Source organism: Melozone crissalis, unplaced genomic scaffold (assembly GCF_028551555.1).
Source record: "Melozone crissalis strain CALT ecotype California unplaced genomic scaffold, PUWL_Pcris_2 ptg000018l_1, whole genome shotgun sequence".
NCBI lineage: Eukaryota > Metazoa > Chordata > Aves > Passeriformes > Passerellidae > Melozone > Melozone crissalis.
The window spans coordinates 2,082,596-2,104,771 of record NW_026535796.1 but is presented as its reverse complement, the minus strand read 5'-3'; the positions used below and the strand labels follow the sequence as shown (position 1 = coordinate 2,104,771).

The following is a 22,176-nucleotide window of genomic DNA, read 5'->3' as shown; positions in this document are numbered from 1 at the left end:
TGTTCTTGTGCTCCAGCTCACACACATAATTTATTATTGCATGAATCTTCTTAAAACTGCCTGGTAAAGGTAAAGCAATTCTGAAATTGTGGCATACACATGGCAAAACTACATTTGAATCAGAAATCAAAGTTTAACAGCACATTTGTAGTGCAGGGTCCTGAGGATCCAACTCAAGAATGAGAGGGGGCAAGTTCAGGCTGTTCAAAAGATAAGATTTCTGGATTGAAGTTGCTATAAAATCGAAGAGAAGCTGAGATGGAGCCCAAGTGCTCTGGGCACAGGTGTGGTTGCTGGGGCTCTCTCCCGTTGCTCATTTCCCAGGCAGAGTGAAGAGCAGCTGAGGAGCAGAGCCCTGAGCCCGTGGCAGGCTCTGAGGCAGCTGCCTGTGTGTGAGAGCCCTGGAGAACACGAGGCAGCACGGAGAGCAGGGGCTGTGGCAGGAGCTGGGACAGAGCCCGCGCCGGACGCTGCTCGGGCTCAGCCCGCGGGCTGCGCTCCCCTTTCCCAAGGGACCATTCCAGGGAACCTCCTGCAGATCCCGGCCCAGGGACAGCAGCTGGAGCCTGGCAGCTGAGGGCAGTGCACTGCGGGCAAGTTCTCCAGGCTGCCAGAGGAAACCAGGTCAGACTCTTCTCTTCCACCTTCGTCAGGGCCCCCTCATTGGGTGGAACCTGGTTATTGATTTTGGGGGCAGAACTGAGGTCTGTAGGGAATTAAGACCTATAAACACTGTGGGAAAAGGGAGGGAATATTGAAATGAGTGTCCTGCTGAAGGAACGCAGCAGCTCAGTGATATCAACTGACACCTGAGAGTCCAGCTCAGATCCATGCCAAAGCCATTTGCTCTCTGATATCTCCATGGGCAATCCTCTCCTTCTCCAATTGTTTTCCTGCTCCAGCTGTGTCCTGTCCACAGCCAGGAAGGAGGTATCTCGCTGGCCTTTTGGCCAGACACACAGGACCAGGCTCCCACATCCTCCTTGCCATCTGTCCTGTCCCTCACCCTTCCCTGTGCTGCTCCACATGGAAGCTGTGGGTAGGAAAAGATGGGAAAAGCCACGTTTGGGGGACAGCAGCGTTGCTCTGGTGTGTCTGTTTGTCAGCCCTGCAGCTGTGTGAGGGCAGGAGAAGCAGCAGAGGTGTCCCCATGAGCACTTTGTCCCCTGGCACGGAGGGAGCCAGCCCTGCCTGCTGGAGCCAGCCCGGTGGGAAGGCATCCCAGGGGAGCTGGAATGAGGAGAGCCACGACAACTGGAGCCAGTGTGACAGCAGGCAGTGGAGCAAAGTGCCTGTCCCGCTGCTGCTGCTGCTGCTGCTGTGCCTGTGTGGGATGGTGGGAATGGGGCTGTGCTCTGGCTCCTCAGCTTCTGCATCCACAGGAACCCCATCACCCCCTGTGTGCTCAGCCTGGCCATGGCTGCCTCCACCTTCCTGCTCTCCATCACCATCACCCTGGGGATATTTTCTGTCCCAGAGAGCTTCTGCCACCAGCTGGGCTCGTGGGCTGTGCCAGCTGGGCTGAAGGTCCCCATCCTCTTGGCTTTCACTGCTGCTGTCTCCTCTCTGACAGCCCTCAGTGCTGTCACAGCTCTGTTTGTCCTCCCGTGTCCTGCTGGCCCTGCCCCTGCTCCCAGTGCTTCCCGGTGCTCCTGTGTGCCCTGCTCTGGCTGCTCTCCTTGCTGCTCACTGCCACCCTCCATTGCTGCCCTTTGGTGCCCATGGCCTTGGTGCTGAGCTGCCCCTTCTCAGTGCTCAGCCTGCCCTGTTCTGCTCTGGCCCTGCTGGCCAGGCTCCTGTGCTGCTCATGGAAACAGCTCCCAGGGAAGCTCTGTGCCCTGCTCCTGCTGCTCCTGTCATCTCCTTCCCCTTCTTCACTGCTGATGTTGGGCACTGGCTCTTGCTGAGGGCGTTTGACTTCTCTGTCTTTGCCCCCAGCCCCTCTCTCCTGCTCACCTGTGCCCAGAGCAGTGCCCTCCCTCTGATTGACTGCCTGGCTGGGAGCTGTGCAAAGAATTCACCCCCTCTGGTAGTGTTGCCTTGCAGAGGGCTTTTGAGGCTTTAGTGCCAGAGCCAGGGCATAGGGACAACACAGGGGAGTCGTCATCAGGTGGAATCATCATGCAAGATAGTCAGCATAAAATAGAACCATAAAATATCCAGAGTTGGAAGGCAGCAACAAGGTTCATGGAGTTGAACTCCTCACCCTGCCCAGGACATCTCAACAATCCCAGCCTGTGCCTGAGAGCATTGTCCAAGTGCTCCTTGAGCTCTGTCAGGCTGGTGCTGTGTGCAGCAGGGGAAATTGCCTTGAGAGGGATGCCCTGGCTGAGTTGTTCTTCCATGGACAAGAGGTTATACCTTGGAAAGTTTTGTCTTTCCAATGGACAGGAAATGGGAGTCAGGGAGAGAAAAACCCTCTCAGATGTCAGTCTGTCTTTTCTGTTAATTATTACCAACTCTGTTAATAAATGCTCCTTATATGTTCATCCTCACATGTGTCTCCAAAGTCTGACTCACCACCCACAGCTTTCACTCTCACTTCCCTTTCCAGAAGCAGTGGCACGTTGGTTTCCCCTGGACTTAAGGCAGTGGGAAAAGGAGGGACAACTTCCCCCTGAGCAAGAGATGTGGCTGCTGCCCAGGTCTCTCCCAGCAGGAATCAGGAGCTCTTGGCACTGCCAACATCATCCCAACCACTGCAGTGCCTTAGGAAGGGCTCTGGTATGAGACAGGGATCTGCCCTGCTCCCAGACCAGCCAGAGGCTTTAGAATGGGATAAAAGAAGGAAATGAGCCATTTTGGACACTGTTTAACAGGGACAGGCTCAGCAGTTAAACATGGATGTTGTTTATTCAACAAAGTCAGGAGCTGGAATTACTACAGAAGCAAACAAAAGTATGAATGTAAACTTCATGTAGGGGTAGTTACAGAATGACGAAGATCAGGAGAGGCTGGGCTGTGGCTGGAGCTGCTGTGCAGAGTGGCTGTGCAGCTCCTCCTGAGGGTGGCCAGGTTCAGGATGGAGGTGCTCAAGGGCTTCCCTGGACACTGATGCTGGGGAACCAGAGGATGGATGGCCCCATTGTGCAGAAGAGCAGCATAACCCCCTAATTTCTGTGCAATTCAATGGTCCGAGCCTCTGATGATGGGAATTTCCATATTCCATGTACTTTTTGGATACAGGCACAGAGGATCAGTGGAGTTCACTGTTGACCCTGCACTTTACTCAGAAGGATTCAATTCTGGAATTCAAGAATGTGAGACATTCCCACTGGAAGGATAAGGGAATGTTGCTGTCCCTCCCCAGCTCTGCAGCCCTACCTGGTGTCCCTTCCCATCAGCTGGGAATGCAGGGCCGGCTCTGCTGGACAGAAGGGGAAGGATGCTCCTTGTGATCCCAACCCCTCTCCAGCCATCCAGAGGCACCAGCCCTGCAGGGATTTGGGAAATCACTGCCACTCCATGATGGGTGTGTCCCCAGGGATTAAGGTGTCCCATTCTCTGCAGGCAAGAGCTCCCTGATGAAAACACCATGGAACTCATCTGCTGAACCAAAGGAGATGGAGTTCATTCCCTGGGGCTGAGGCCATAGAGCTGGGGAACAGCACTGAGCCCAGGTGCACTGGGGAATAGAGCTGGGGAACAGCACTGAGCCCAGCTGCACTGCTTTGGAGCCATGTGGATCCAGGAGGGAGGAGGAAAGCCATGCTGCAATGTGCTCCCTGCAGAGCATCCCACAAAAATCACCCAAGGCAATGCCCCTGCTCCCTTCTCCTGCAGGAATACAGCACCACAAGGAGGGTGATACTGTGGATATTTATTCATCAGGTGAATCAAGGAAACCTTCGGCCTCTGTGTTAAAGTCCTTCAGCAGAGCAGTGGAAGGGATCAAAAGGCTCAGAACACTGTGCCCATGGCATGATCATCGCTGTGGTCAGTTTTTTCTTTTGGCTCTTCAAAGACGCACTGGAGGGAGAGCTTGAGCAACCCTACACAGCAGGGTCTTGTGCACCTCCCTGCCAAGAAGTAGATGAAGGGTTTGATGCTGCTGTGGATGCAGGCGAGTTGGAAAGCAACCTGGGAGGGCACAGTGATGTAACCGAGCTGCTGCAGGAAATTGCAAAAACTGAGGAGGGGAGTGAGGAGCACAGTGATGATGATAACGATGTCGCGCCTCTTGGGCTGCTGCTGCCTGGAGCCCCACTTGGCCTTAATGAAATCAACTGTGCTGGAAACAAGCAGAGGTGCAACAAAGAGGAGCAGGATGAGGGTGTACGTGGAGATGAGAGGAACACGGCAGTGCGCCCGCTCGTGTGATGGGCACAGGAATGTCACTGCAGGAATGTCAGCAAAGAGAGCAAAGAAGGCACAAGATTGCACACTCTCTGCCACCTACACCAGCCTCTCAGGAAGGTCGTAGTGCCAGTAGAGCTTTCAGACCTTGTACACATACAGAACATTGCTGTTGAGCATCAGCCGGAACAGCTCCAGTAGTAGGAGACCACTGACAGCTGCAGAAGGAAACGCAGGTACAGCATGGGCACAATAGGAGAGCAGGACACGTCCTCCACCAGGATGAGGAAGGTGGAAGGGACTGTGAAGAGGAGGAAGAAGAAATTGGCAACAGCCAGGTCAAAGAAGCCAGAGTTGGGGATGTTCAGGTTGAGGAGGCTGATGACAGGCCTGTTGCCAACCAGCCCACACAGGCAGATAAGCAGTGTCACACTGTGTATGGCCACGCTGGTGACATCCGTCTCACACAGATCATCTCCTTCAGTGGGTGAGGCAGGAGATGGGGACACGGTGGTCACCTCCATGGATGGACGCTGGGCAGGCAGTGGGATGTGGCCCCTGGCTGTGGTCAGAGTGGCTGGGCAGTCAGTGCTTGGACAATGCAGGGATGGACCATGTGGCTCCTCAGCAGCTCCCTGCAGTGGGAATGATTCAGTGGGGAGGAGTGAGATGTGCAGGGGAGGAGAGCTGTGGAAATGGTGGGATATGAGAGGGAGGGGGGAGGTTTGGGCTGTTCTGCAGGGGATGTGGAAGGGAAGTGCAGAGCAGAGGATGGATGACCTGGGGAGGGCACTGCAGTCACCAGGAGAGAGTGTCAGGAACAGAGCAGCTGCTGCAGGAGAGGAAGGTGGGGTAGGGAGGAAGGCAAACATTCCACTGACCTGTTCCCTGTGGGGCAGCAGCAGGCAAAGGGGTCTGTGCAGATCAGCGGCGCTTCCTGGTCCCTCTTGCTCCTTTGGGATCCATGTCCTAAAGCGGCTCCTGGCAGGTCAGGGACATGAAGGAGAAAGTGCCCAGGTCACCAGGAGTTCCCCATTCCCGTCCTGCGAGCTCCTCTCTGTGCCCTGTCCTGGTGTTGTTTCGCAAGGCTAGGTGCACTCACAGGGCAATCGGAAATGGTTTTGTATCTTTGGCTTCCACACAGTTCCACAGCCTCGGAGTTGTTGATTTTTATTCATTTTCCCTACGAATCAAGTGCTCTTTTTCTTTGTTGTGAGAAACGACGCCTCACTTCTTAAAATTTTAAAAATTTATTGAACTACAAGAAGGGACAAGGTAAAAGGAACAGTGCTCGGTGCTCACTTGCAGCCAGAGGTACGGCCAGAGGCACACTGCCCAAAACAGAAACAGGCTTTGTACCCGCTTGGTAACACACCCCCCCCCCCCCCCCCCCCCCCGGTAATCCAACGCCCACATTCAGACACATTCCGCTTTTCCAACACAGCTCCTCCTCCGTCCCGCCTTCCCGGAGCTTGTGCAGGGCTTTGACTGCCCACAATGGTCATTACAACTCTCAACATGAACACAGTACTCGTATTAGAAAAACTACAAAGCTTAAAAAAGACAGAAGAGAAGGATGCTCCCAGTGATCCCAACCCCTCTCCTGCCCCGCAGAGATTTGGGAAATCACTGCCACCCCGTGCTGGGTGTGTCCCCATGGATTAAGGTGTCCCATTCTTTGCAGGCAAGAGCTCCCTGATGAGAACACCATGAAACTCATCTGCTGAGCCAAAGGAGATGGAGTTCATTCCCTGGGCCGAGGCCATGAGGGTCATTCCATGGGGAATAGAGCTGGGGAACAGCACTGAGCCCAGCTGCACTGCTTGGAGCCATGTGGATCCAGGAGGGAGCAGGAAAGCCATGCTGCAATGTGCTCCCTGCAGAGCATCCCACAAAAATCACCCAAGGCAATGCTCCTGCTCCCTTCTCCTGCAGGAATACACCACCACAGGGAGGGTGATCCTGTGGATATTTATTCATCAGGTAACTCAAGGAAACCTTCAGCCACTCTCCTGGGGTCCTTCAGCAGAGCAGGAATGGATCAACAGGCTGGGGGCATCATTTCCGCATACAGTTTTTTCTTTCTGCTCCTCAAAGACACTGTTGAGGGTGAGCTGGAGGGACTGCACAGAGCAGGGCCTCCAGCACCTTCCTGCCAAGAAGTAGATGAAGGGTTTGATGGTGCTGTGGATGCAGGTGAGCAGGAAAACAACCTGGGAGGACACAGTGATGTAACCGACCTCCTGCAGGAAATTGCAGATGATGAGAAGGAGAGTGAAGAGCACAATGATGATGATAACAATGTTGCGCCTCTTGGGCTGCTGCTGCTGGGAGCGTTGCTGGGCCTTAATGAGGACGATTGTGCGGTAAATCACCACGGGTGCAACAAAGAGGAGCAGGATGATGGTGTACATGGAGATGAGAGCTGCCCGGCAGTGCTCCTGCTCGTGTGATGGGCACAAGAATGTCACTGCAGGAATGATAGTGAAAAGAGCAAAAAAGACCCAGTATTTGGCTCTCCACACCACCCATGTCAGGCGCTCGGGAAGTTGGCAGCAGCAGCAGAGCTTGCAGAGTGAGGCCACGTCCTTTCCTAGGCTGTGGGCTGTCAGCCGGAACAGCCCCCAGTAGTAGGAGACCACTGACAGCTGCAGAAGGAAACGCAGGTACAGCATGGGCACAATAGGAGAGCAGGACCCATCCTCCACCAGGAAGAGGAAGGTGGAAGGGACTGTGAAGAGAAGGAAGAGGAAGTCGGCAAGAGCCAGGTCAAAGATGCCATAGTTGACACTTTTCAGGTTGAGGAGGCCGATGACAGCCCCGTTCCCAGCCAGCCCACAGAGGCAAATGAGCAGTGTCACACTGTGTATGGCCACATCGGTGACATCTGTCTCACAGAGATCATCTCCTTCGGTGGGTGAGGCAGGAGATGGGAACACAGTGGTCACCTCCATGGATGGACGCTGGGCAGGCAGTGGGATGTGGCCCCTGGCTGTGGTCAGAGTGGCTGGGCAGTCAGTGCTTGGACAATGCAGGGATGGACCATGTGGCTCCTGAGCAGCTCCCTGCAGTGGGAATGATTCAGTGGGAAGAAGGGGAGAGGAGGAGGGTGGTGGAAATTTTGGTTTGGGAGAAGGAAATGGAAGGATTGGGATGTTCAGCACGAGATGCAGAGGGGAAGCACAGGGCAGAGGATGGGGGCCTGGGTGAGGCACTGCAGTCACCGGTAGAGGGTGTCAGGAACAGAGCAACTGCTGCAGGAGAGGAAGGTGGGGTAGGGAGGAAGGCAAACATTCCACTGACCTGTTCCCTGTGGGGCAGCAGCAGGCAAAGGGGTCTGTGCAGATCAGCGGCGCTTCCTGGTCCCTCTTGCTCCTTTGGGATCCATGTCCTAAAGCGGCTCCTGCCAGGTCAGGGACATGAAGGAGAAAGTGCCCAGGTCACCAGGAGCTCCCCATTCCTCTCTCCCCAGCTGATCTGTGTTCCCTGTCGCAGTGCTGGTTGCAAGGCTTGGTGGGGTCATAGGGCAGTTGGAAGTTCTTTGCAACTTTGTCTACGTCAGAGCTCCACTCCCTCATAGTTATTTATCTCGAATGTGTTTTCTTTGACACAAAGGAATTGGCTTTTGCCAAAAGCTCCAAATGAAATATTTTGCAAATGGCTCCTCATTTACTTCTGATTAGAAACATTCCTTCCCTGCAGTGTCCCATTCTCTGACTGCTTTCCCTCTCTTAGCAGGTTTCTACCACTCCTTGCTTCTCTTCCCTGAGGGTCACTGTCCCTCCAGCAGCAGAGGGATACAGGTAGCACTGGTTGCACTGGAGTGCTGTCTGTGCTGGCAGTGCTGTTGAAGCACCTGGCTGCTTCTCAGAAACAGCTCCCATTCTGGGAAGATTTCTGACATCTTTGCCAAAACCTCGGCCCGAGGCGCCACAACTGAGACAAGAATTCCCATTTTTGTCATCCTTCCACAGGCTTACAGAGCCCAAAGGAAGGACAGCACTCAGTTGCTTGCAGCCACATCAGTAGCACTTAGAGCCCACCCTGATTACTGCCAATACCCCTGATGATGCAATGAAAGCTATCAGGGACAAGATTTTGCAGTACTGTGATCCCCTTTCCAGCCCTTCATCAGGGCTCATCCTCTTCCTCCTCAGGCTTGGGAGCCCTTGTGTTTGTTTTTACCTGACCCTACCCCACTGAGTAACCTGTGCCAGGGCCTCAGCCCCCTCACAGGGAAGGATTTCTTCCCACAACCCCACCCTCTGTCAGTGGGAAGCCATTCCCCCTTGTCCTGTCACTCCACGCCCTTGTCCAAAGTCCCTCCAACTCTTCTGGAGCTCTGCCAGCTCCTGGATCATGAAGTGTTTGCCCTTGATAGGACTAGTCTGGTGAGATTCCACAGCTGGGGACACAAACACGGTGTCAGCAGAAAGAGAGGTGGCAGTTCTGACCCCAGGGCCCCCACACATGCCAGTTTCCAGGAGGAGCATCCCAGATCCCTGAGGCACATATCAGCCTGGGTAGGAATCATCTCACCTCAGCTTTCTAGGAATTCCTTGGAATTCACTGTAGGCTGCTGTCTGACTGCCAGGGGAGTGTAGAAGGTGACTCAGATGAAACCTGCAACTTTCTAAGGATTAAAGCCAGGCTAGCAGCATGGATTTGCCTCTTCTCAGAAGAAATGCCATTGCTGGCATCCTAAATCATCCCTCTGCTGTGTGCCTGAGCTCCAGCTCATTCACAGAATTTACTATTACATTAATCCTCTTGGAAACTGCCTGATGCAGGAGAAGTACCACTGAAATTGTGGTATACAAGTGGCAAAATTAGATTAGAAGCAGAAATCATAGGTTTATTCCTGCTGAGTCCTAAAAATCCACCTGTGCAATGCAAGGTGGAGATTTGAGCCTGTTGACAGACAAGATTTCAGGATTAGTGTGGCTATGGGGAACCTGACACAAACTACTTTTCCTAGACGGAATGAGGTGCTCTTGGAACTGTCAAAAGATGGCTCATTACAGACATTGTAGGCATCAGCCTTAGGAAGAGCTCTGGTGTGAGACAGGTACCTGCTCTCCTCACAGACAATCCAGAGGCTTTCAAATGGGAGAAAACTAAGGAAATGAGTCAGTTTCTGATGCTGATTCCCAGGGACAAGCTCTGCAGCAAATCCCTGATGTTGTTTATTCAGTAAAATCTAGGGCAGGAGTTACCACATTGAAAAGAAACAAAAGAAAAAAATCCAAACCTGATTTCAGGGTAGCAACAAAATTAAAAAGATCAGTACATCAGGGTTGATTCCTTGGGGCCAAGGCAATGAGGGTCATTTCATGGGGAATACAGGAACAGGACTGAGCTCAGAGCCATGTGCTCCAATACTTCTGGCTGTCTCTGAGGTGCCACATGTGCAGAAGTGCCTCACAGAGCTGTCACCTCCACCACAGTGTCCCCAGGCCCGTGGCTCCCCTCGTCACTCCCGCCTTTCTCCTCAAACACCCTCCGCAGAGCCACTCTGACCGAGCGCTGGAAGCGGCGCCGCCGGCAGCTCCCCACCAGCACGTAAATCACCGGGTTGAGGGAGCAGTTCAGCAGTGCCAGGAACAAAGAGGGGTCTTCTGGGAATAAATCACCGGAATCTGGGAGATTGATGAAAACCTCCATGCAGAAAGGGATGCCAAAGGCAAAGAAGAGCAGGACGTTGAGCACGATGGCCACAAAGAGCTTCCCTGGCTGCCGCCTCCGGGAGCCACAGCGCAGCTTGAGGAACAGGAACAGGTTGGAAACCAACATCATGAGGGAAAAAACCACGCAAATGGCCAGGGCTACACCTGCAATGACGGTCCCAGAGTCCTCAGTGTAGGTGGAGGTGAGGTAGAGGGAGGAAACAAAAGCCCCTGCCAGGGCCCAGAGGGCCCCGCTGACAGCGGCCGAGAGGTGCCGGGGGCGGTGGCAGCGGTACCAGATGGGGCACAGGACGGAGATGCAGCACTCCACGCTGAGGGCTGCCAGCAGCCCCAGGCTGCTCAGGTCAAACACGTGGCACGGGAACCCAAGGACAAACACAAAACGCTGATAGTGATGAATAAAAGGAAACAAAGATGTGCAGAATGCTGCTAAGGACAGAAAAGCCAACAGAAGCAGGAGAAACAGGAGGAGCAGGGAGAAGTCTGCAACAGCCAGATTTAGGATGTAGACAGTGAAAGGGCTCTGCTTTGTGTGCAAGCCCAGGAACCACAAGACCACCCCATTCCCTGCCAGCCCACAGAGGGAGATCCCCAGGCACACCCCTGCAAAGGCAATCAGGCTGGAGGGAATGCGGGAGCATTCTGATCTGATATATTCCTCCCAGTCCAGAGATCCATAAAGTGTATTGTTCAGGGTGAGGTTTGTTGTGCTGTTCTCCTCCATGGTGAATGATCCTGCTCCCAGCAGCTGCCTTCTCCCTTTCCCACCACCTCCTAGGGAGAGATGGGGAACCAGAGGGAAATAAGGGACATCAGCACTCCCAGTATTTCCCAACTGTCCACACAGCCCCACGCCAGCCCCAGGAAGAACCCCCACCCCTGCAGTGCCCAGGACTGGCTCCCAGCCCTCCAGCCCTGACTCTAGACAGGAATCTCCCACCAGGCCATCCCTCGACTCCTACCTCCCGTAGGAACAGCACTGACACAGCAGCACCAGGAGAAAGGATTTGGGATGGCTGCTGGAACCACTGGCTGTGCTTCAGTCTCGTGCCTCGTGCCTGGGTGCAGCCCTTGGCCCAGAGATCATATCCCATGGTCAGAGCTCCCCTCACAATCTCCCCACATCAGTGACAGCTTCCCCTCACATGTCCAGGGACACAGATCTTATCAGGAGGAGGTGGCCACATCACCCCCTTCCTCTGCCACCCTCCAGTGTCATCCCACCATGCAAGGGGCTTCTGCCTTTCGCTGTGTGTGCCAGGTGGTCCATCCATCAATGCAGAAGGGGATATAAATCATTCCCAGGGATGGAGGATGGCAGAGGGGTGAGAGAGATGAGCCATAGACCTTCAGGAGTGAGAAATCACTGGTGTGCAGACATGCCATAGCACAAGTTTCTCAGTATCTCTAGTGACATGTAAATCGTGCTCAAAGACTTCTTCCAACTTCCTTCTGGGAGAAACTTGCAGGAGTTGCCCCTTCTTCCATCTCCCTCTCATGGATGGATGCTGAGCCTAAGTTCTCTCCTTGTTTCAAGTCTTCCTCTAGCTCCAAATCCTGAAGCTCCAGGCTGGACCCCCTGGAGAGCTCATGGACCTTGTGCATTAACACATCCATCAGTTCTGGGGATGACAAGCATAGGATCCAACTCCAAAGGAGATAGAAAACACATGAAAGAGGGGCAGAAGATAAATGCCAGTTCCCGTGCTGTGAAAGGCTGAGGTTGTGCGGCAGGAACCACTTGGAGATAAGAGCGCTTGGGCAGCACCATGTACCCCACAAACCTAATCTCTGAGGAGACACATGCCCCGCAGGAGTGATGAGGCTGATGATTGGGATCAGACAGGTTGGGATTAGAGGCTGTGGGCAAAGCCCTCGTGCAGTCCCGTGTCTGGGCACTGGTGATTTCCCACAGCAAGTGGACACAAGGACAGTGCTCATCCCCATGGCTGCTGCTCAGGGGCTCTGTTGGCATCTAATGAGGTCTGGAATTTCTGAGGGGTTCAGAAAACCCAGTAACAGCTGAACAGATCGTAGTGAAGTACCCCTTCCATGGACAGGATCTGCCCTCACCAGAGGAGGGTTTTGACCCAGGATTCCCAGCACCTGAAGGGACATGATATTATCTGTGCTGTCCTCCTATTTTCATTGCTTTAGATCCAGTAAATGATTAAAATCCAAAAGTCTGAGTGCTGCAGTAATGGGATCATAACAGATGAGCAGCTCCTCATGAAGAACTGTGGGGGAGGCAGAGGAAGGCAGTGACATGGCCACGTCCTCCTGATAAGATCTGTGTCCCTGGACATGTGAGGGGAAGCTGTCACTGATGTGGGGAGATTGTGAGGGGAGCTCTGACCATGGGATATGATCTCTGGGCCAAGGGCTGCACCCAGGCACGAGGCACGAGACTGAAGCACAGCCAGTGGTTCCAGCAGCCATCCCAAATCCTTTCTCCTGGTGCTGCTGTGTCAGTGTGTTCCTACGGGAGGTAGGAGTCGAGGGATGGCCTGGTGGGAGATTCCTGTCTAGAGTCAGGGCTGGAGGGCTGGGAGCCAGTCCTGGGCACTGCAGGGGTGGGGGTTCTTCCTGGGGCTGGCGTGGGGCTGTGTGGACAGTTGGGAAATACTGGGAGTGCTGATGTCCCTTATTTCCCTCTGGTTCCCCATCTCTCCCTAGGAGGTGGTGGGAAAGGGAGAAGGCAGCTGCTGGGAGCAGGATCATTCACCATGGAGGAGAACAGCACAACAAACCTCACCCTGAACAATACACTTTATGGATCTCTGGACTGGGAGGAATATATCAGATCAGAATGCTCCCGCATTCCCTCCAGCCTGATTGCCTTTGCAGGGGTGTGCCTGGGGATCTCCCTCTGTGGGCTGGCAGGGAATGGGGTGGTCTTGTGGTTCCTGGGCTTGCACACAAAGCAGAGCCCTTTCACTGTCTACATCCTAAATCTGGCTGTTGCAGACTTCTCCCTGCTCCTCCTGTTTCTCCTGCTTCTGTTGGCTTTTCTGTCCTTAGCAGCATTCTGCACATCTTTGTTTCCTTTTATTCATCACTATCAGCGTTTTGTGTTTGTCCTTGGGTTCCCGTGCCACGTGTTTGACCTGAGCAGCCTGGGGCTGCTGGCAGCCCTCAGCGTGGAGCGCTGCATCTCCGTCCTGTGCCCCATCTGGTACCGCTGCCACCGCCCCCGGCACCTCTCGGCCGCTGTCAGCGGGGCCCTCTGGGCCCTGGCAGGGGCTTTTGTTTCCTCCCTCTACCTCACCTCCACCTACACTGAGGACTCTGGGACCGTCATTGCAGGTGTAGCCCTGGCCATTTGCGTGGTTTTTTCCCTCATGATGTTGGTTTCCAACCTGTTCCTGTTCCTCAAGCTGCGCTGTGGCTCCCGGAGGCGGCAGCCAGGGAAGCTCTTTGTGGCCATCGTGCTCAACATCCTGCTCTTCTTTGCCTTTGGCATCCCTTTCTGCATGGAGGTTTTCATCAATCTCCCAGATTCCGGTGATTTATTCCCAGAAGACCCCTCTTTGTTCCTGGCACTGCTGAACTGCTCCCTCAACCCGGTGATTTACGTGCTGGTGGGGAGCTGCCGGCGGCGCCGCTTCCAGCGCTCGGTCAGAGTGGCTCTGCGGAGGGTGTTTGAGGAGAAAGGCGGGAGTGACGAGGGGAGCCACGGGCCTGGGGACACTGTGGTGGAGGTGACAGCTCTGTGAGGCATTTCTGCACATGTGGCACCTCAGAGACAGCCAGAAGTATGGAGACAAGAGCACTCCAAGCAATGTAGCCAGCTCAGTCCAGTTCCCCAGCTGGGTTTATTCTTCATGGAACTGCCCTCGCTGCCCCATCCATAGGGAATAAACTCTATTGATGAAGCAAAGTCTGCAAAAATGGGCAGAGCAAGGGGTGTTGAGATTTGGAGTGTAAGGGGGCAAGAGATGGGTGAAAATTATAATTTGGGGAAAAGGGAGAGAAAAAAGAGAGAAAGGGGGAAAGGAGAAAAGGGGAGAGAGAGAAAAAAAAGGAAAAAATACAACAAAGAAGAAAAGGAAACTAAGCAAGAGAATGAATGGGAGAGAAACAGAAAAAAAAAAGAAAGCATGGTAGAAATTAAAAAATAAAGATGGAGAATGACAAAGGATTTGCTTGGACAGGACAGATGAAGAAGGATATCCCTGGTGTGCTAAATCCCCATAAGCACTTGGGTCAGTCACACAGGGGCTGGTCCCACTCCCTCTGGAATTATTGGAGGAAAAGTTATTCACCTAAGCACAGCAGTGTTATACCAAAAACCATCCAGAATTAGCTGTTATAAAATAAACTTGGCTTTTCTGTCCTTTTTCAGTAGACACTGACTGGAAGGTTCTTCCTTTGCCTTCAATTAAAAAAAAAATATTTTTCTGAGTTTACATTCTGTGTGTTTTTATCAGCTAATAAATCAGATAACAACAACAACAACAACAACTTTAAATACTATTTTTATCCCTTTGGGGGGAAAAAAGCAACAAAAAAGAGAATTCTGGTCTTTTTAACAATATAAAAATGTTTTGTTTGTCCCAATGATAAAAATATTTGAGATATCAAAAAGATCACATTTTGAACATGAATTTGTGAGGTTTTTCAAAGAAAATTACCCACATTGACTTTTACTAATAATTTTGGTTAAAAGAATAAATGTTAGATAGTCTGATAGCACAAATAATTGCTTTTTGGCCCTCAAATGATTTGGTTTAGAGAATAATTTGTTGAAAATCATGGTATTTATTTACCTTGTTCTGTTTCCTGTATTTTTCCCACTATCCTTAGATTTATTTTTATTGGTAAAGAAGATTTAAAAGCCATGGATTCTGATGTGTCCTTTTAAAGGAAGAAATTATAACCCAATGCATGCTGTAGATAAATACAGAGACTCTGTCAAGGGCTGGAGGAAAATAAAATAACATGCAACAATATAATAATATAAAATACTAATCTCCAGTCACATATTTCTTTGAAATACAGGACAAGTGAGGATGAAATTCAGTGAATAAGTTTTTTAAGCAAGTTGGAAGGTGATGGAGCTCTTTTCTGCTCTGTGGTGTGGAAACATCCCTGGTTCAGAGAAGAAATGGATTTGGTGGATGTGTATCATTTCCTTGAAATGCTCACATTAGGAAGCCCAGAATGGCTCTGAGGGCCACAAAAGGCTGTGTGTGTGCTCTGACATGGAATGGGAATTCTAAGTGAAGAGGAATAGATGGATTCTCCTTCCAGGAATTTTATGCCTGCTTCCCACAGGAGGACTGTTGGTACTGATCTCATTTTCAGAGATCTGAGTGAAAAGCAACACAGAATTTATGAGTTTATGAATGCCAAGGTTTTATCCTGAGCAGGATTTCTTTGATGAAATTCAGACACCAAGATATTTCAGTCTTATCAAATGGATATTATTTAAAAGCCACTGGAAGAAAGAAACAGGAACTTTTAATGTGTCTTAAATACAGGTCAGGTAAATTCTGTGGTCCAGGTGCTTATGTGCCATATGGGGCACTTAAAATAATGACCCAAAGGGGGTCTTAAAATAACGAGGGCTTAAAAATATGACCTAAAATATCTACAAAGAGGGTACTGAGGGTCAGGTGAGATGAACCTTCCCCAGTACCTCAGAGTTCTTCAGTTCTGCCAAGACATTCCAGGCAGGATTTTAGGAGGACATGGTTATCGTGTCCCGCGTTTCCCGCTCGTCTCTGTCATCTGCTGAGTCTTGGAAGGCCCTCTGGAATGCCAGCCTGAGGGTGAGCCGGAATTTCCGATCCCTGTAGCTTCCCACCAGGAAGTAAATGATGGGGTTGAGGGTGCTGTTGACGCAGGACAGCACAAAGCCAATCTCTGGGGAATACAGGAACTTGAGGCCCAGGAAGTCCAGGAGGATGAGGACACTGAGGGGCACGGCAAAAATGAGGAAGAAGAGGATGGTGAGCATGATGACGGTGAAGAGCCGGCCCGTTTGGAAGGGCTGGGAGCTGCACTTGACCCGCAGGAAGAGGGTGAGGCTGAAGAGCAGCATGAGGGGCGCGCAGACGAGGAAATCCAAGGCTCCGATGGCAATGAGCAGGCGCTGGCAGGCCCTGGGAGAGGGGCGAACGGTGCACAGGACATATCCCAGAGTATTCAGGAGCAGGGACAGGGCCCAGAGCAGGCCGGACACCACGGCAGACAGGTGCTTCGGGCGGTGTGTCCGGCACCAGATGGGGGACAGCACGGACAGGCAGCGCTCAATGCTGATGGCCGTCAGCAGGTACAGGCCTGTGCCGTACATGAAGAGATCCAGGAAGAGGAAGATCCCAAACTGCACCCCCACGTTGAACTGCATCAGGTACTGCACGGTCTCCACGGCGATGCACAGCAGGTACCCAAAGTCGGCGGCCGCCAGGTTCAGGATGTAGACCGTGAAGTGGTTCCTGCGGATGCGGAAGCCCAGGTACCACAGGACCAGGCCGTTCCCCACCATCCCACAGGCAGCACTCAGCAGGCAGAAGCTCTCCATGAACTTGAGGACAGTGTAGGATGGCTGGGGTGGTCCCACAGCCCCACTGTAGTTGGTCCCAGGAGCATGGATGGCTGTGGTTGGAAGGACCATTGGTGTGGTTGAGGGTCTCATGATGGGTGATTCGGACCTGGGAGCAGAGAGGGGAGAGGTGGTAACTCCAGGGCAAATTTTCTAGAGGGGTTCCTTGGTTTGTTCCAAGGCTTTGTAGCTAGAACTTGATCTCATGGAACCTCAAAACAAATTGGTTTGGAAAGGACCAAGAGCCTGGAGTAACAGGATAAAGAGTGAAGGCTTCACACTGATAGAGTGTGGGTTTAGATGGGATACTGGGAATAAATTTTTCCTTGTGAGGGTGGTGAAGCTCTGGCACAGGTTACCTAGAGAAACTGTGCCTGCCCCATCTGTGGAGGTGTCCAAAGCCAGGCTGGAGCAAACTGGGATAGTGGAAGGTGTCTCTGCCCATTGCAGGGGATTGGAACTGGATGATCTTTAAGATTCCTTCCAGCCCAAAGCACTCTGGAATTCTGTGATTCCATGAGAACAATTGGTAGTTTTTTATATTGATGAGTGATTTCTGTTTTAATAAAGTGCCATTTGATGTGGTTCTCCTTGGTCCCATGTACAGTAACAAATAAACATTTTGGTTTGGCAGAGCCCTCAGCTTCTCCCTCAGAAACTGCAAGAACCACATGTAAGAAACCACAGATTATCTTGTCCTCACAGGACATGGGAGCTGTGGCTCTGATAGCTTTTCCACACTACTCCATGAGTTAAGTCATTATTTCCTTCCCCATGGTACTGAGATCTGATTGAGAATATTGGGGATGAAAAAAATGGGTTTAACACCTTTTTTTATGGTCTGATGAGAACAAATACAATGGCTCTTCTGCTGTCTCCCAACCAGCTGTTAATTTGGACATGGAAGGCAGAGAAGTTAAAAAGAGGATAGGAACAAAAAATGGGGTTTTCTGGGAAGATGTGAATCACTGAACCATGTAGCCAGCATGAATCCTCTGTTCTCTCTTTGTGGTGCAGCAGCACACATGGAGACAGACTTCCAAAAGCACCCAGAACATGACAGACTGAATCACTGCTGTTCCATCCCAGCACCCCAGGCACACTGATCCCATGAACAGAGGGAAAAGAAGTGTGTGGTGCAGGGAATTTCAAGGCCAAGTTGGATGGGGCTTGGAGCAACCTGGGCTAGTGGAAGGTGTCCCTGCCCATGGCAGGGGGTGGGACTGGATGGGCTTTAAGGTCCCTTTCAGCCTAAATTATTTGAGGATTCTATGATTTCCTTTAGGGTTGATTGAAACCAGGGAACTTCTGGCAGTGCAGAGCTGGATGGTCCCATCCTCAGCTCTTATAGCACCTTGAGCACTTCTAGCATGAACACTGTGGAGAGCAGCCCTGTGGCTGTTCTTCCCTCACAGCCTGCTCCAGGAGTGGCCACAAATGATCACGTTTTTGCAGAAATTAGCAGAAACAGCCTCAAGTTCTGTGCAGCTTTTCTGCTGCGAGAACAGAGGAAGGCCCGGTGGTTAAGTGGTTTCCTGGCTTCTGTGCAACCAAATTTCCACTCGATCTGAAGAGAGTATGAACATTTGAGTGTCACCTAAGTTCTGTCTCAGCCCACTGACGCTTCCACAGGTGTATCTCTCCCCACTGGGGATTCAAGGGATGATAGGTGATAATTCCCAATGTTAAATGGCTTTGTGCCATTGATCATGTCATGGAATCATGGAATGGTTTGGGTTGGGAGGGATCTTGAAGCTCATCTTGTTCCAACCTCCTGCCACAGCCAGGGACACCTTCCACAGACCAGGTTGCTCCAAATCCCTGCCAACATGGACTTGGACACTTTCAGGAATAAGGCAGCCACAGCTCCTCTGGGCAACCTGTGCCTCATCACCCTCACAGGGAAGAATTTCCTCCCAAGACCTAATTCAAATCCACCGTCTTCCAGTTCAAAATAATTCCTGTCACTCCAGGCCCTTCTCCAAAATCCCTCTCCAGCTTTCTTGGAGCACCTTTAGGCACTGGAAGGTGCTGTATGTGCATAAAGACTACTAGGAACAGAAATGGCTGCAATGGGTAAATGAGAGAACATTGGTAGCTTTGCCTTCTGCTGCAATAGAAGTGATGAGATCCTTATCTTACTTCTGTAGACCGTGGAGAAGAACACTGCAAAAGTCACTCATGGTTCTCATTTATTTATCATAGTACCTTGGAAAGACTGAATTCCTGTTTGCAAGACACATTCAAGACATGATCCCACCTCCTTATGTAACTAATAAGTGAAAACTCTCCTCAAACAGCAGCAGCCTGAGTCCAGGTGATCTTTTTCTCCCTTGAGATTAAACATCCTCCATGTGATTTGCCTGCAAATCCTGCCTGTAGTTCCTGAGGCAGAACAACCCTGACCCCACAAAGGTGGACAGAAAGTTCTGCTGTTGTAATGCCAGGTCTCTGAGTAATGACTTTTTATATTACAGAGGTGCATTTAGAGCAGTTCAAGAGCAGTTGTACAGGGACAAGAGTCCCTGGAATGAAGCTCTCCTTATATTGAAAATTATTATCACCAATTCCTGACCTACAGCAAATTTCTGCCCAGCAAAGGAAGTAAATTTTTGATCTTTTTTCCTCCGTTGTTTTTGTTTCTCCTCCCTTCCCCAAAGTCTGACAACCCATCAGAGTGCAACGTCAAAGACTCACATCAGAATTTCTCACCTTTTTTGCGTTCCTGGGAATTTCAGCGCCTGTGCCCGGCAATGTTGTCTCCTGGATGGTGTGATATGGGGGGCAGCTCGAGTCCTTGTGTCATGCTGCAGTGCTGGGCTGGGCAGCACTGTTTAAAAAGCCATGGTGTTTTCAGCGTGACCCTCCAGGCAGCCAATCACTCATGGGGGAAATACCTCCCCTGTGCGGGTATGATCACTCAGATTTGAACCACTTCCCCCTCCCCTCTTTGCAGTGTCACGGAAACATTATTTTTCTTACTACTTTTCCCTTCTTCAGCCATTCTTGCAAGAACTGTGCATACAGACTTTGCACTGGTGTTGTGTCCTACTTGAGGCCCTGAGATGCCCTGGTTTCACAGCCCCTGAAGATGAGATTTTAGTACTGCTCAGGTAGAGAAATTTTAAGTTTTCTCCCATAACATCTTTGGTGGAGGTTTCACAACCTCCCTCAGCACTTCTCATTCCTTCCTGTCCCTGCCCAGTTGTCACACACCTGCCACCACAGTGGGTCCTCTCCCAGCACAGTTCAGCACCTCATGGGATCTCTACTGCTTCATCCAACCTTGCCCCCAAGCTTTCCACCTCAGCAGTTCCAGATGCCCAAACCCTGCTTGTGCTGCCCTCAGCATGGAGTTCTGGGGTCAGGAGCTCTTTCAGTGCACCTTCACACCCCACAGGCTTTCAGCACAGTCCTTCAACACCTCAGCCACTTCAGATCTCACAAAATCCCTCCAGCCCCATGCCTTTCACTTCCAGTTTCACAGCTTCCGCCCGAACAGAGCTTCAGGTTCTTCCTCACCTTGTGTCTCCTAAGCAGACAGAACCCACCACCACCCACCCACAACATCCCAATCCTGTCCATGCACACTCTATGTCCATGAGCCACCCCAATCCAAAGGGTGTGGAAACAGAGAAAAGACCTTTCTCCTTTCCTGACATCCTTACAGGGAACCATTTTGTCCCTTAGTCCCTTGGGCCAGGGAAGTAAAGGGACAGGAGTGGGACACCACCCAAATCGCTGCCATGTGTGTCGGCGGGCACAGGAATGGGCAGATCCAGCCCAAATTTGCTTAGCAGGTCAGAAATGCATTTGTACATCTTCAGCTTCTGTTGTCATCTGTTCTTCCTCTTCCTTTCCCAAAGATTGTAAGACTGTTTTTACTTTCTTACCCAATCCTATTTCCTATAGTGGTTACTGGCAACCCTCATTAACCTGGCCAGGACTCCAGGCTATGGCACAAAATGATATCTAAATTAAAAGACTATTTTTATCCAGAGCATGATTTAATTTCCTCATTAATTTGAGGTTTTCCATTTTCTCTGTATGGATTGCTGGCATTCCATGTTGGGAGACATTCAAAATGCCTTTGTTGTTATTGGACCATTCTGAATTTCAGTAAATGTCAGCAAAACAAACAGAGGGATGGGCAGTGGATGAAACTATTGATGCACCTAAATCTCAAGCTGAAAATACACAGTACACTTCAGAGCAGTGATGAGTTGGAATTGCAGTAATACAGAAATTCATCAGATTCTGGTATGGTTTGAGTTGGAAGGGACTTTAAAGGTCATCCAGTTCCACCCCCCAGCCATGGGCAGGGACACCTTTCACCATCCCAGAGTGCTCCAAACTGTCCTGGAACACTTCCAGGGATGGGGCAGCCACAGCTTCTCTGGGCAACCTGTGCCAGGGCCTCAGCACCCTCACAGAGAAGAATTTATTCCCAATATCCTATCTAAATCCACCTTCTGTCATTTAAAGCCATTTCCTCTTACTGAGTAGGTGATTAGGTCCATTTCTTTCCAGAGGAAAGCCTGGAGTGGCTCAACTCAGCTGACTTCCACAGATGTACAAGAGCTGACTTCCTCCCCTCCCTTAGTTTCCCAATTTGTAAAATAAGGATTTTTTTTTAGCTTACTCTACTTTACTAACCTTTGCTGAAACATTGCAAGTTCTTGCAAAAGGCCTTACTCCCTGGGCTACCAGTGATGAAATTTCATGGAAAATAGGGACTTGGAGGGTCATAAAGAAGTGACCCAAGCCACTCTCTTCTCTACTTCTACTTACTACTAGAAACCTTTCAGATTATTTATTTTTTTCATGAGGGCTTGTGGAGCTTTATTGGGATACGCAGTGATTTAAAAATCCTTGCAATTTTATTATTACTCACAGTGCCATAAAGCTTAAGCTGTGGATCTAAGGTTTGGGAAACACACAAAGTATCGCAGACATTTTTTCACAGAAATCCTTTCTTTGGGATTCTGCATCTTCTGGGAAGCAGAGGCCCCAGAGGAGAATGTAAACAATTGTTATCAGCTGCTGTGAAATGCAATAGGATGCACCTGTGACTGGTTCATGTTCCATGTGTACCACTAAGAGCCAATCACAGGGCAAGCTCTCTGGAACACGGGGACAGAGAATTCTCTTGTTTTTAGATTCTTTCTATTCTTAGCTTAGCTTGGCAGCCTCTGCAACTTTTTATTCCTATTAGTATAGTTATAATGTATTATATATCATATATCAATAAATCCAGCCTTCTGATCAAGAAACAAGATTCTCGTCCTTCTCTCCCCAAGCGACCTCCTCAGGTCACTGTAATAACAAAGCATGGATTAATGTCAGAGTCTGGGAATGTTAACTTGACCAGGCACATCACATGCTTGCCCAGTTTAATATTCAGCTAATCTACTGGCTGTTATTTCCAAGAATCATGGAATTGTTAAGGTTGGAGAAGCCCTCCAAGGCCATCGAGTCCAAGCACTTCCCAGCAGTGCCATCACTACTGTGTGTCCCTAAGTGCTACATCCACAGGTTTTAAATCCCTCCAGACTGATGGTGACTGCCCCACTGCTCTTGGTAAACTGTGCCAGGGCTGCACCACCCTCTGAATGAAGAAATTTTTCCTAAAATCCAATCTAAACT

The 22,176-nt window shown here is 50.8% G+C and overlaps 4 protein-coding genes across 4 annotated transcripts; 1 reads left to right on the top strand and 3 right to left on the bottom strand.

The window, feature by feature from the left end:
• Positions 1-3,900: 3,900 nt before the first annotated feature.
• LOC128937047 (uncharacterized) lies at positions 3,901-7,250 on the bottom strand. The gene is made up of 4 exons (XM_054276404.1): positions 6,369-7,250; positions 5,599-5,627; positions 4,487-4,686; positions 3,901-4,337 (listed from the first exon to the last, which is right to left on the bottom strand). The coding sequence occupies exons 1-4, from the start codon at positions 7,248-7,250 to the stop codon at positions 3,901-3,903; spliced, it is 1,548 nt and encodes a 515-aa protein (XP_054132379.1).
• A 2,467-nt stretch (positions 7,251-9,717) lies between these two features.
• Positions 9,718-10,707, bottom strand: LOC128937046 (mas-related G-protein coupled receptor member X1-like). Its single transcript, XM_054276403.1, has 2 exons — positions 10,361-10,707; positions 9,718-10,321 (listed from the first exon to the last, which is right to left on the bottom strand). Exons 1-2 carry the CDS (start codon positions 10,705-10,707, stop codon positions 9,718-9,720), a joined length of 951 nt encoding a protein of 316 aa, XP_054132378.1.
• A 2,002-nt stretch (positions 10,708-12,709) lies between these two features.
• LOC128937045 (mas-related G-protein coupled receptor member X1-like) lies at positions 12,710-13,699 on the top strand. Its single transcript, XM_054276402.1, has 2 exons — positions 12,710-13,056; positions 13,096-13,699. Exons 1-2 carry the CDS (start codon positions 12,710-12,712, stop codon positions 13,697-13,699), a joined length of 951 nt encoding a protein of 316 aa, XP_054132377.1.
• A 1,967-nt stretch (positions 13,700-15,666) lies between these two features.
• On the bottom strand, positions 15,667-16,623 carry LOC128936952 (proto-oncogene Mas-like). The gene has a single exon (XM_054276260.1). It carries the CDS (start codon positions 16,621-16,623, stop codon positions 15,667-15,669), a length of 957 nt encoding a protein of 318 aa, XP_054132235.1.
• Positions 16,624-22,176: the final 5,553 nt, after the last annotated feature.

What these genes read in the sequence shown, in the direction of transcription:
- LOC128937047 (XM_054276404.1), bottom strand. Translation starts at nt 7,250, where the DNA reads ATGGAGGTGACCACTGTGTTCCCATCTCCTGCCTCACCCACCGAAGGA. An exon ending in AGGAGCAGAAAGAAAAAACT is followed by an intron (nt 5,628 to 6,368) that starts GTATGCGGAAAT and finishes TGTTTTGGGCAG; the next exon opens with TGTGCCTCTGGCCGTACCTC. An exon ending in GGTCTCCTACTACTGGAGCT is followed by an intron (nt 4,338 to 4,486) that starts GTTCCGGCTGAT and finishes ACATTCCTGCAG; the next exon opens with TGACATTCCTGTGCCCATCA.
- LOC128937046 (XM_054276403.1), bottom strand. Translation starts at nt 10,707, where the DNA reads ATGGAGGAGAACAGCACAACAAACCTCACCCTGAACAATACACTTTAT. An exon ending in CATCACTATCAGCGTTTTGT is followed by an intron (nt 10,322 to 10,360) that starts GTTTGTCCTTGG and finishes GTTTGACCTGAG; the next exon opens with CAGCCTGGGGCTGCTGGCAG.
- LOC128937045 (XM_054276402.1), top strand. Translation starts at nt 12,710, where the DNA reads ATGGAGGAGAACAGCACAACAAACCTCACCCTGAACAATACACTTTAT. An exon ending in CATCACTATCAGCGTTTTGT is followed by an intron (nt 13,057 to 13,095) that starts GTTTGTCCTTGG and finishes GTTTGACCTGAG; the next exon opens with CAGCCTGGGGCTGCTGGCAG.
- LOC128936952 (XM_054276260.1), bottom strand. Translation starts at nt 16,623, where the DNA reads ATGAGACCCTCAACCACACCAATGGTCCTTCCAACCACAGCCATCCAT.